Genomic DNA, 13952 nt, shown 5'->3' with positions numbered 1-13952 from the left:
AAAGCTAATCCAGGTAACAGTATAAGAATCCATGGTCCCTGTTTAAACCATACTTAACACAGTCCAGCGTGTAGATGGTTTCTTGTTCTGCAATTTCCCATTCAAATTGGGTTTTAGAGGTTGACTGTCTAAGAACAGCTACCCTGAGGTCAGTGAGGGAATAACCAGGTAAATTAAAGTGTTCTGCCACAGGCTTGTGTGTCATCATGGAGTTGACATCAGTTCAGCGTTCATTCATTCTTTCAGGTAGAGATTGTTTTGTCTGTCCGCTGCAGGCAACAGAGGGTCACAGTGAGCAGGTGATGTCATATGACATGGGTAGACATGCAGGTTAACGAATCTCAGATGTTATCATCTGTGTTAATTTGGTCCAGTTATCATATGGTCCATAAATTTAAATGTACCATTCTTCCTATTTATTACCAGGTAAACATTGTTTCATGCGATGGAAAATGCCCTTCTGCTAGCATTTATAACTACAACATCAACACATATGCAAGGTTTTGCAAATGCTGCAGGGAACTTGGGCTACAAAGGCGAACTGTGCAATTATACTGCAGTGGCAACTCCACCTGGGTCAGCTATGGAATCCAAGAACCTACAGACTGTTCTTGCCAATGGTCCTGAAACAACGTTAAAGAAGCCAGTGAGCCCAATTTTGGAAAATAATCAGTTATTCCCAGTATAATAAAGCTTTTTATATGTCTTATCCTTAGAAAATATACTTACCCAATTCACTGAATTGTATCATTGTTCTATCTATGCTATATCTATATATAGATATATTTATATATATGTATCTATATATAGATATAAAAGAAAAGTATGCATTTTGGATTATCTTAAATTTCTAAAGAATAGCTTTGTATCATCTGTTTTTAAATCGTCTTAATGTTCACTTCTGAGGAGTTATCTCAAGAGCTATTGTGATAAGTGCCAATGTAAAAAGGAAAGTTATTTCCTTTGAGAGAGACATTAAGAGGAATAACGTTTTATATTTTATTTCTGGAGGTTTAATCTGTTCTTTGTCAGTCACCCATTACTGTCTTATATATCTCGTACATATGCTGATCAGACAGTAATATCTTGAATGCATTGCAGTAATGAAAGCATATTGGATGCTTTGGAAGGGAGAATGTTTGGAAAATGTTAGAAGGATATTCATTTTAAATCTCATTGCTATTGCAAAATGAGGCACTGTGAGAAGTGAAATTATAGACCTTTTTATCAGGAAAACATTTTCAATATTGCTAAGTGTATATAATATTCCCTGATAATAAGTATGCTTTTTCTAATGTATTTTACATCATAGACTGAAAGCATTATGTCATATATGTAGGGTATAGGAGAGATACATTTTTAGTTCATCTAAATTAGTTAATGGTAGATGTATCCAACATATAAATAGTATGACATAACCTGAAAACATAAACATTTACTAAATGGAAACACATTTCTGCCATTATGGAGATGCATTTTATATAAGAATTAAAATATTTGCCTTTTTAAAGTGCATCAGATTTGAAGTGACACTTGTACTGGTTCTTTAGGGGAATTAATTTTACATTTAACTTTAATTTTAAAAATGTTTGGAGTGATATGCATCAGGAAAAGGAGGAACATTCCATTTGCTTTTATGTACATTTTAAAAAGAGAAACTGTAAATGAAAAGTCTTTGTAACTAAGGTAATGTCAGTGTGTAAAAAGTAATTTTGTTTGTGATCTTGCAACCAACAACTAATAAATTGATATAAAGAAACTAATTTTCATTAGTACAAAAAGGCAAGTAAAAAACAAGCAAACGAAAAAAACCCGTGCCCCAAATTTTTGCCATCTAAAGCCAGTAAAATTCCAATGTCTTTAATTTTAAGATATAAAGCTACCAGTAACATGTGATGTTTAAATTTAGGAACCTAAAATGTAGAAGTCTAGCATAGCATTATAAAGTGTAGAAAAGATGCTTCGGTGCAGAAAATCCAAAGAAGTTTTGTTAAAATTAAGTTCACATTAAGTTTTTGTTGTTAATTTTTTATACACTGTACATGTCATTCTTACAACTTCTAATAAACAACAGGAAGACTTATTTTGTTACAGCTAATTTGCTATCAGTGTTAAAACTGCTTCTCTTTACAGGATTTAACATACACTAACATTTTTTCAGAAGCATCCAGTGGTTATTTTGGTTTTTTTTATATACTTAGCATTAGTTTCTTAAGAATTTAATGATTCTAAGGAATTTTAATACTGTGCTGTAGAAGAACTTTATAAAAATGCTGAATTTCAAAAAATACTTTCATGTAACAGATTTAATTTGCTCTGAGCCATTCACATATATTTTCGTCTACAAAATACAAATCTAAAAAAAAATTACATTTTATTCAAAATAAAATAACAAAAGAAATCCTTGTTTGTCAACGATATCATGAGGAGTCTTATTCCTTGATTCTAACAACTAGCCAGTTCTTTATCTTAGAAAGATAAAGCTATCTGGACCCATCTCTCAGTTGTTTCCCCAAAAATGATTTTTTTCCATACTATGAAACAATATTGACTACAATGAGAATACTCTACTCCAGACAAACAACACAATATTCTTACCATGCAATAGCTGTATCGTGATCCCATTTACACTTCACTTATTAGTACTGAAGAAACTTTTAGGCACTATTGTGGTATGTACTGAACAGTTCTATATGAGGAGACATTCTGGGCGCGTCTACACCTGCATTTGGTCCAGGATCAGTTTACTCATGAGTAAGTTATTCATGATTAGACGGTCCCAGGCAGGTGTCTACACATGCAGGCAAGTGGGAGAAGGTTTGCTGTTAATGGCAGCAAACTGCTCTGGCTTCCTGGGACCCTGCTATGGGCCCCTGCTGCCAACAGGGGGGAGCTCTATGCTCCCACCTGGGTGCTAGCCCAGGGGCTGGAAGGGAGCACCAGGCTGCAACTTTATACCTTGCCCCTCGGGGCTGCCTGCTGCCAGCACAGGAACAATTTCCTCTTGCCCTGCCAGCAGGGAACTTCTAGCCCGGACTTCCCAGTCAGAGGCAGGGAACTTGGAAAGAGCTGCAGGGGAGGGACAAGTCCCAGCCCCCTGCACCAATCTGCCAATGGGGCAGCCAGCAGGAGGCTGGGACTTACCCCACCCCTGCAGCTCTTTCCAAGCCCTGTGCCTCAAACACATGATTGGGGAACAGGGCTAGGACTTACCCCTGATCAGGATAGTTCCCAGCCCCTGCTCTGCAATTGTGGGGTGGATCTGGGGAGCTTGTTCTCCACTTAGCTCCATGAGCACAGAGCTGGCTGGGAAACCTGTTCGCCAGCCAGCTCTGTGCACATGAAGCTTGGTGGAGCACAGGCAAGATAGCTTGTTCTCTGCTTAGCCCTGCAAGTGCAGACATAAGTGGGGGTAACAGGCTGGTGATCATGGGCTGGCGATAAGGATCTCCCAGTGCTGGTCCCTTGACCATGGACCTGGTGCTGGGAGATAAGAATCTCCCAGCCTGAACCACATGACTGTGGAGTTTGGGCTGGAAGATAAGGATCTTCCAGTACTGGCCCTGTGACCATAGAGCTGGTGCTAGGAGATAAAGATTTCCCAACACCCCTCTCACAATCTCAGAGCAAGGAGCTTGGAACTCCCTGCTGCTGGGGTAGGGAGAAGTAAGCTCTGTCCATGCTCTGGTGGCAAAGCCCGCCCCAGCAGCAGGCAGCTCCTGGGGTAGGAGCAGTCTCCCATGCCCTGGTGGCCAGCTCATTGGGAGCAGTTTTGCTCCTGGTCAGGTATCTACACAAGTGCTAATGTGCCATTACTAATAAAATTAAATTTTCTACTTGCATTTGTAGGTAGCAAATTTACTTGTGATTAGCGAGGTTTACTGCTCAGTAAGTATGTGCACGTGTAAATGTATGTTAAGGTTGCGTATTTCCAGTTTCAAAAAATAGGACACCTGTGTGGCATAAAGGGGTGGGGTAGTAGGGACAGGGATACAGGTTTCCCTTACTTTATGCTATATATGCGTTCCTTGAAAACGGTGCATGTCTTGAATTCATATAAAGGGAACCCATTTTACAATGTAACAAATAAGGATACATTCCAAGACCTCTACTGTACTGACCCCCAGACCCATTTCTACTACTTTTACAATACAATTTTGGTACGTGAATGTTACCATACTGGGGATGGCAACTACAGAAACATGTGCTGCAGACAATAAGCAAGGAGCACAGATCCACACAGGAGATTATATTTTGGTGCATGTCACTCCCACAATACACTGCACAAAACAGCTGACTGTGGGCTTCCACCACACCAATGGCATGAGTGACTTTACCTCGCATATAAGGAGTTTTTAATATAAAAAGGGTCATCGCATAAGAGCAAATTCGCACATACAGAACCTGCATAAAATGAGGGAAACCTGTATATCATTGAGGGGTGGGCAGTGGTATGCCCATACCCTGGCCCTTCCCTTCACTGAACCCACAGCCCCCCCCCAGCTCTGCTGCTGCCTTCTCACTCCTGACCCACAATACCCAGCAAGGTTGTTGTAAACAAGATCACACACACACACACACACACACACACACACACACATACACATGTTCAGAAGTTCAGGTGTGTGTGTATAATTAATACATATAACACCTATATCTATTATGTATGTATGTATCATGATCATGATTTCTGTGGTGGTACCCAAAAGCCCCAGTAGTGGACCAAGGACCCATTTCTAGGCAACATCAAAAACAGGAAAATAGTATCATGCCCCTTCTTCCCCCCAAAGAGTTTAGCATAAAATTTCTGACAACATTTTGCAAGAAAGCAGTATTCCCAGGACTACTGAATTTAAAGTAAGAAAAACAGTTTTGCCCTCTGTATTATTTTTGGGAAAGAAATATGCCATTTCCACATATAGCTTCTTTTTATTTTACAGCCTACCTGCGATGACACTTGGCAACAGTCTGGAAAGGGTTAATGAAGACCCCATAACCTTTCCCAGCTGTGACCAAGCAGCCACTTAGAAACAACTCATTTAAAATACTGCAGATGGAACAGAATGGGGGTGTTCTAGCTGCCTGCAGAGGGTTTGGGATTGAGAGTATGGTCGGGGGTAGAAAGGTAAGAAAGGTTTATTGACTTAACAAAAACACAACTACGCGTAGTAACAAGACAAACAATGACAGAAAACAACAGTTCATGTTGGCAACTTATCAGCAATCCCCTCTGATGCCTGATGCACAGCAAGTTTCTCTTTCCACAAAGTTCAGTGAAACCTGGCGTCCCTGATCAGCACAGTCCGAGAGGTACCGGGAAGGACCCTGGAATTCAGTTCTTGGGCTCCTCGAGGTTCACAGGCCCACTGATCCAGGCAACAGCTGACTAATCCTTTTCACAGAGCTGTATCTTCCTTCTGAATGGTTTTCAGATATTCCAGCTAATTTATATCTTTTGAAGGGTACTGATAATGTACGACCACTCAGATTCCTTTTACTTTAACTGTCCTCAGACTGACCAATAGCAGTACAAACCTTGTATTCCTTTGATAAGGTAATTTTAAGTGCACCACGGGGCCTTACTACTTCTAGGCTTTGCTAAATATACCAGGCCTTACTACATCTTAAACTTTAATTAGGCTTTTAGCAACAACATATAGCTTAATAGCTAAACAAATACAGAAAAACACTTGGTCTAATCTTCATAGAGCCTTCAGCAAGCACCTTTATCATATAGGCACACCTTTCAGCTGTCACACTCCACCCCTTGCTTGCTGAAGCACTATGATAGTTACAATTAAGATGCTAAAGCCACATGCGCTACATTGGGAAACGGGGAGGGATCTATAAATTTAACTTGCATAGCATGAACAGATTTATGACAACAATGGTTAAAACACTATTTAGCTGTTACGAATTACACTCTTAAAGCTACGTGCAGTTCGCTCTAGGCTGGGGCAATGATCACGCAGAGGAAGTATCCAAAGTCAAATACAGAATCTTTATTTGCTTGAGCGAGGTACCTCTACAGAGAGGGATCCCGCCTACTAGTTATAATACTTTTTTATGCTTTCCAAGTGCATAAGCATTAGTTCATGATTAGCTTGTGCTCCCAATCATCTATTAACTAAATCACAATTCTGTCCAATCAAGCAGCACTGTGGGCATGAACACCGAAGTTTAACTCTCGTGAATTACATGCCCTCTGTATTTTGTTTCAAGATGTTTCTTTATTTAACAAAAACAAATCATGCCTGACATTCAAGGTTCTCCTGTTGATGAGATTCCCTTGTTGATTGGATTCAGCTAGTTTCATATCTTATTAGTAACCTTACACAGTAACTCTCACACAGTACCCCTTTTCCCTTCACGCCATCTCGTAAGTGCTGTGTCCACTTTTATGAAATGGAGGCGAAAGGACAAAGAAATGGCCTCGCTTCTAGCATTACAAAGCCTTGCTTTAACTCTACAAGATTCATATACAACACTGTTGCCACTAGGGCAGTGCAGAATACTACGATGCTCGAGATGGTTAGCCACGTAGTTGAGGTGATACTTGGTGACACACGAATAGTACAGATTACATCATACCATTTACATGGCTCAGGTATATTGTCAGCTAGACTGATGATTCGCCCACCCACTCGAGCAAGGAGAGCCAACTGAGTGCCTTGCCAAGCTTCTGCCCTAAGGCTTTGCAGCTTATTTTTCACTTTATTCCAGTTTTTTAAGGATGGTATGTCTACATCTGATACCCATGAAGTGTGTATTGTAAAGTTGAAAGATATAGTCTCAGAGGAAATCTCTGGCCATTTTGGGGCAATAGTACGGTTACTTAATTGCAGTAGAGCAACAGCTCCACTTTTAGGAACACGAATTGCACAAAGTCGAGGTGGTACCATTTTCATGCAGCAAATGACCTGGTCCTTCCCAACAAACACGTTACCCTACTGTTACATATGACACATTAGGTAACTTGTATACGCAGGTAATGTTAGGTGGGCTGAGAAGCCAGCCTTTCCATTGGGTCCCTAATCCAATTAAGGTGCTACTAATTTGAACTAAGGGGGACTGTGCTACATACAGAGGGCCATCGGGAGTAAGTTTCCCATATGGGGTGATGGAGATTCCAGTCCAAAAGGCATCCTTCTCCTAGCCCCATGTTTAGCAAATAAGCAGTGGTCCAGTTTCCATCTTTTACCCCCTGCACCAGGAATGAACAATTTCTTTTCTTCCCAAGTGGTAATCCAGGTACTTTGATTGGGGTATTTTTCTTTAAATGTTGCAGGCATCCCATGATGCTCTAAACCAGGGGGGCAGTCTTAATTTTTAACGTTGTTTATTACCTGGGAAAAACGCATATTTAATGATAACTGAAGTTGTGCACAAGCAGTACTTGAAGTTTGATTTTTGTTTGCTTTAAAAGCAGTGTTCCTTATGACTTGGGCAAGATGGGTTGTCTCTAATTCTACATTAGTTAGTAATTTGTCAGCATGCTTTAACATTTTTCCTTTGAGCATGCCTTCTTTAGTGAGCAGTCCTACCGCCTGTCGGAGATTGGCTACTTCTTCAGTGTTTTTCTGGGATTTATCCAAGTTTCATATATTTATAGCTGAGTTAAGTTTGTCCCAAAGATAACCTGGAGTATCTCTTTGTCTGCGGGACTTAAGTGCACTTATGGAACAGAAAATAACTGGCCATTCCCATTTAAGCAATCCTTCAGTTACTCAGACTCCTGCTGAACACTTTGGAAAAGTAGCTTGGACATACCATTGTTCTGGTCTGAACAATACTCAGGCAGTGAACAATGAAGCATTTAGGAGGGTTGGGATTTTAACTTGTGACCTCCACCAGGGTGTGGAGTTATACACAGGCAGTGTCAGGGCCTCCCATGGGGGAATGGCTAGAGATAGTAGTGAACACCCCATTTTCTTACAGATCACATTTATCCTTTCTCCTTTGGGAGCTTGTAACCATGCTTCACCTCCCAGAGAGCGAAACAGCTTCCACTGTCGCTCATGGGGATGATGCTGTATTGGGTTAATGAAACGGCACTGTCCTGGCAGATTCATAGCACTGATTTGCTTTAGGAGCCCCACTGGTATAAAAGGATGAGGATAAGTGGTGGAGACTTGCGGATACAGCCTCCTTCTGATTGTATTAATGTGGGTACTATTCCACCATGCCTCTGTATAGGTATAATTCACAAACCATGTAATAACTTTGTTTCAACCTGTAATGTGCTCTTCCACCTGGTGGGTTTTATACCATTGCTGGACAGCGTTGTCAGCTATAGGAATGGGAGGGGGAAGATTTTCCCATAAACGCAGTGGCTCGAGAGGCTGAACAGATGCAAAATGCACTACTGGGGACACAAACTCAGGGGCATTGAGTTCAACGGGGTATGTAACAACAAACTCCCAAACAAGCAGAACAATTACCTCCCCTCCTACAGTTAGCAGTTCTAGCTTTCAGGTAGGGAATGAACCCAAGATAATAACTGGTGCCACAGGTGCACTGACAGTTACCACCTTGCCAGTCAACTATCTTGTTTTTTCTACTCAGAGACCAGGACTTCACTTGCTCTGGGGTGGTGGGTTTCTTCCAGTATGGATACTGCAGCTGGACCACATGAAGGTTATCTAAATTTGTTTCTGGGGGATGCTCTTCAGGGTCAGGCCATTCATTGAGATCTTCAGAAGAAAGTTCATTAATATCTGGGTAATAAGGATAGTAGACATGCCTTATCTAGGAAACAAAATAAGGCATTAATAAAAAGAGTACATTCATAACAGTTCACTACTTCATGGTGCCAGTCGATTTAGACTAGTGACAAAGCAGTACTTGTCTTCAGTGGCAGGATCAATTAGGAATGGTTATGGCTGCACTTGTGGAACGATTTAACCTGTAGGAACAAGATAACAAGGAGCTTGGCTCCCGTTAGGTGAATTTGACTTAAATACTCACTATGGTTTGTGCATACCTTTTGCTAATAGTGTCCCCTCCCATTTATTTTCTTAAGGATGCCTCACTACTACTCTCTGCCTGGAGCTTTCCTGGGTCACCATCCCTAGGTTGCTCTACTGCTGGCTCGCAAGGACCACCCAGTTCAAAGGCCTGTTGCATAGTGCTACTTTCCAGATGGGGTTGATTACTGGCCCAACTGATAGCTCGATCCAGGTGCAAGTCCTAGTTTTTAAGAGCTGGGCCAGCGGCCAACCACAAATTGCATTTGAGGATGCCATTGGCTCGCTTTACTAATCCGTTAGACTGCGGATGGTATGGGATGCGATATGTCTATAACATGCTATGTTTTGTAGTCTAGTCATACACAAGATGATTGCACAAATGAGGGCCATTATTGCTCTGTAGTTTTATAGGTGGTGGATACACAGCTAGCAGAGTTTTCAGTGCTGCACAAGTGTCCTGGGCTGTAGCTCTTGCTGAGGTGCAGGTGAAGGTTATTCTTGTGATAACTTTTATGGTTACAAACACGTACTGTCGCAACATGTTTTTGATATTAATGGATTCTATCTGTGCAGGCTTATAACACTGGATGCTTTCTGTTAAGGCATTCAGTGATGGGATGTCAGCCGTCAAGGGGTTAGTATTAGCATTCAAAATTTAAAAGTCAATAGTCAGTTGCTGCTCTCTATTTGGCTTGTGCAATCACTGCTGCCGTCGTTAGCTTAGAGCCATTAGGTAATTAAGGTTGCTCGGACCAGATGTTCTGGTCATCTGGGGACTCCAACTTCAACTACTTGATAAGGGGTTCCTTTTTCTCCCTTCTAATCTGTAGAATTTAAAATACAAATCTGGGTACCCATGTTTAATAGCATATTAATTGACTTTTCACTTTTACTTAATTGAATTTGTACAGGTATTTGAATTAAGGGGCCAATATTAACTTCAGATACCGGTCTTCGGCCCGCCACTGCCCCCCTTGTGGCTCCTTTCTTTCGGGGTTGGGCTGGCCGGACTCCCTAGGCCACATGATCAGGCAGGGTAAAGGCTGGTGGCCCTGCCTGGGAAAATGTTGAGTTTTGCCCTCAGAGCAGAGAATCTCTCCGGTGACACTGTTGGTGGTACAAAAGGCTCTGCTTTTGGTCTTGCCCTTTTGGTACAGTGTTTAGCCCACAGCCCTTGCAAGACATAAGTGGGCAGATTATTGATTTGCACTTTATTGAAACAGGCAGCTAATAAGTCTTTCCACATTTTTGCCTGTGGAGTCTTGGACAAGCCTTTCCCAGCTTTTCTTAACAATTCGGGGGAGGGAAGGGGGCGGGTGTCAGGGGTTTTATCTTTCGCTGAGGCCACTGCCATGGCCTCAGCAGTTTTCATTGGCTTGGTAAGCCTTGTCTTCTGCAAAATGGGTAGAAGCTGCACTAATTGCTGGATCACATCTCTTACCGGGTGATTCGCCACCTCTGGCTCTAAGGCCAGCAGGGCTGAGGTGTACTCTGTTGGTGCTTGTTGGCAAAACCTCCTCCACAATGGTGCTATCATGATTTCTGCATCTGGCATGTGAATCCAGACTCCTGTATGAATGATTTCAGTCAGTGCTAACAGATACAAGCAGCAGACAGCTAAATTGGTCCATGCCTGAGGGGCAGGGTTAAGTTCTTCTTTCATATTACCATAATTGGCTGTAGTGATTTGGAGCACAGCAGAAAACAAAGTAACATTTTCATCACCTCCTGCAGACTGATTTAACTGGAGCTCAGGGCACAGAGAAATTTGGGCTGCTTTGGCTTTACTTACAGACATAACAGAGGCTTCTTTACCATACATTTGAACTAGCCAGTCTATTACTGGCTCTACTGGCTTGCACTTCTGCTGCTTTTGAATATTTTTAATTTCCACATGGGTAAAGGAATGCAGCTCTGTCAGGAGATTCTCTCCTTGTGGCCTTGAACAAGTTATTACCATGGGAAAAACTTGGCTGAGTTTCTCTCTCAGGGCGGGGAAGGCCTGGCTAGGTTCCTCCCTCTGGGCAGGAACATACGGGGGTGTTTCAACACCAGGTTCATCATCGGTCTCCTCCTCTCCAGCAATTTTACTCTTTTGATCTTTCCAGAGCTCATCTTCTGGTTTATCTCTATACGGACACTTGTGGAAGGATGGTTCCACAGCCTGTGCTAACTGCACTCTCTTCTGGAGGGAAGCGGCCATGCATGTGGTCATAATTTTAATTCCCTCTGTTCTAATGTTTCCAAGCAGCTCTGTGCAGCTCTGCACGCCACGCTGTTAGAATCTCTCATGTCTTCTAACTCCTTACTCAACTGGGTGACCTCTTCCCAGAGCTGGGCATTCTCTTTGGCCCCTAACCACAGGCATGTGGCCAGCAGCCATGACAAGCATCCCTTCCTGGGTTTACCCTGGCCAGCAGCAGCAAACCTAGCCCAATGATCAGGTACAGTTCCCGAGTCACTCCAGGCAGGTCTCAACCTATCCTTATCCCACCTGGGATTCTCCATCCCTGTCACTTCCTTAAGCAAAGCCATGAATGGGGCCCATGCAGCTCCCTTCATTCCAACCTTTCTCTCCAGACCAGAGCCTCTCAATCCTGTTCGTGAGGCCAATTTATGCCCCAGCCGCCTGTGGAGTGTTCGGGATTGAGAGTATGGTCAGGGGTAGAAAGGTAACAAAGGTTTATTGTTTTAACAAAAACACAACTACGCGTAGTAACAAGACAAACAATGACAGAAAACAACAGTTCACGTTGGCAACTTATTGACAGTCCCCTCTGATGCCTGATGCACAGCAAGTTTCTCTTTCTACAAAGTTCAGTGAAGTCAGGCGTCCCTGAACAGCACAGTCTGAGAGGTACCGGGAAGGACCCTGGAATTCAGTTCTTGGGCTCCTCGAGGTCCATGGTCTCACTGATCCAGGCAAGCTAACTAATCCTTTTCATAGAGCTGTACCTTCCTTCTGAATGGTTTCCAGATATTCCAGCTAACTTATAGCTTCTAAAGGGTACTGATAGCATATGACCACCCAGATTCCTTTTACTTCAACTGTCCTTAGACTGACCAATAGCAGTACAAATCTTGCCTTCCTTTGATAAGGTAATTTTAACTGCACCACAGGGCCGTACTACTTCTAGGCTTTGCTAAATTTACTAGGCCTTACTTTATACAAGGCTTCACTAAATCTTAAACTTTAATTAGGCTTTTAGTAACAACATATAGCTTAATAGCTAAACAAATACAGAAAAACACTTGGTCTAATCTTCGCAGAGCCATCAGCAAGCACTTTTATCACACAGGCACACATTTTAGCTGTCACAGGGGGTACCAGGTTTTTGAAGAAACTTTAAAAGTACAGGTTGACCTGTTGTGGAGACCATGAGGTAGGGAGAATATGTCTAATGAATACCTTATTTTGGATACCTCTTAGGGAATTGTCAGGTCAGGTCTTTATTGAGCAAAGTACTGGTCCTATGAGACTGCTCAGAAGTTTGTGAGCTTTGTTCCTTTTCTTTTTTCCCCCCTTCCTTTGGTCTTGAAGGCCTCTGTAGGATGCTCAATTCTATGCTTTCCTTTCTTCCATCATGAAAAAGACCAACATTTTCTTGTCAGAAAGGGGCTGGATCCCTGAATACGAAAAAGCCTCCAAAGGAATCAAATATGAGAGTAACGTGACCTCCCAAAGCAATTTACAGCACAGACAGCTGTGCTTAGAGGGGATGGCAGAATCATCCTTTCCCTCCTAAAAGTTTTTACTATGAAGTCACCCTCCCTAGATATGATTCTGGGTGATTATAGGGCATCAGAGACCGCTCCTGGGGAGCCCATGCCATGAGGCTGCTGCAGCTGACAGACAGGCTCACTGCACACTGGCTACAGGATTCCCATGCCAAGCCTATTGTCCCGGGGGCTGGGGTGACCCCGAAAACTTACCAGCAGCAGGAATCGATGTTCTGGGGAAAGCCGCGTGGCTTGTGACCTGGCTCTTTATACAGCTGCGGTCAGCCGGTGATGTCAGCGGAGAACGCCGGCCGGCGAAGATAAAAGCGGCGGCAGCTGCAAAGATCGGGGCAGGTGGCCCTGAAGAGGGAAATCTGCCGATGGAGGAGGAAGAAGGGGAGGCCCTGCAGCATCCGAGGAGGGACAAGGAGCCAGAGCTGGAGGAGCCAGAGGGAAGGAGCCGGTGGCAGCGTCTGGGAGTCGGCGGCAGACAGGAGGTGGTGGGACTGGAGTGCAGCGAAAGAAAGTCACCGCAGAGGACCTGCCGGAGCCAGGTGCACTCAGGGCCTGGTAGGGCAGCGAGAGCCCATAAGGAGAAGCCAGATCGGGGCGGGGCCGCCGTGGGGACTGCGGATGCCCAAGCCCATTTAGAAGTATAGATCCTAAGGACTGAGGGTCTGGAGCCAGATCCATAACTAGAGAGGCTCAACCCCCTGAGTATAGGGGAAAGGGGCAAAGGAAGGCAGTAGCAAGGGGAGCTCCATGCCACTTCCTCAGGGCCAGCTCCAGAAGGTGGTGTAAGGCCGGGGTGCAGGGGTGGTTGGAGCCCCATGTACAACTGTTGGGTGGACCCGGGCAAAGAGAACCTGTCAGATGACTCCCCCCCATTGGCGATCCATCAAGATGTGGCAGGCAAGAGCGGGGTGGTAATGAGGTGAAAAAACATCCGTTTTGCCCTCAGGAGTGAGCAAAGCCCTGCGGGTACAGATTCTGGTGCGTTGGCCGGGAATTGGGGGTTTGGGATACCTGAGATGCAGGCATCCGAAATGGGCCCCGCTGATTTGATGGCCCAGAACCTGCAGTCCTTAACCCAAATTGTGGGGTCACAACAGAGGTGGCTGGCCCAGCAGGGTTCAGCAACCTTGGGGATGCCGAAGATGTCTGCGGAGGATGACCCAGACACTTTCATAGAGGCGTTCGAATGGCACGCCGTTGTGATGGGCTTGGATAAATGGCTGTGGGCCAGTCAAATGGGGGCGCTGC

The 13952-nt window shown here is 43.7% G+C and overlaps 1 protein-coding gene across 1 annotated transcript in view; it reads left to right on the top strand.

Moving 5' to 3' along the window:
- Positions 1-2356, top strand: part of OTOG (otogelin) — a 198821-nt gene extending 196465 nt beyond the window's left edge. The window contains exon 55 of the mRNA XM_019551013.1: positions 427-2356. Coding sequence (XP_019406558.1) covers positions 427-627 — 201 coding nt within the window. The 3' untranslated portion in view covers positions 628-2356. The remainder of the gene's footprint in view (positions 1-426) is intronic.
- Positions 2357-13952: the final 11596 nt, after the last annotated feature.

The sequence above is a fragment of the Crocodylus porosus genome, unplaced genomic scaffold (genome assembly GCF_001723895.1).
Source record: "Crocodylus porosus isolate Cpor-Errol unplaced genomic scaffold, CroPor_comp1, whole genome shotgun sequence".
NCBI lineage: Eukaryota > Metazoa > Chordata > Crocodylia > Crocodylidae > Crocodylus > Crocodylus porosus.
This window is presented reverse-complemented; position numbering and strand designations above follow the sequence as displayed.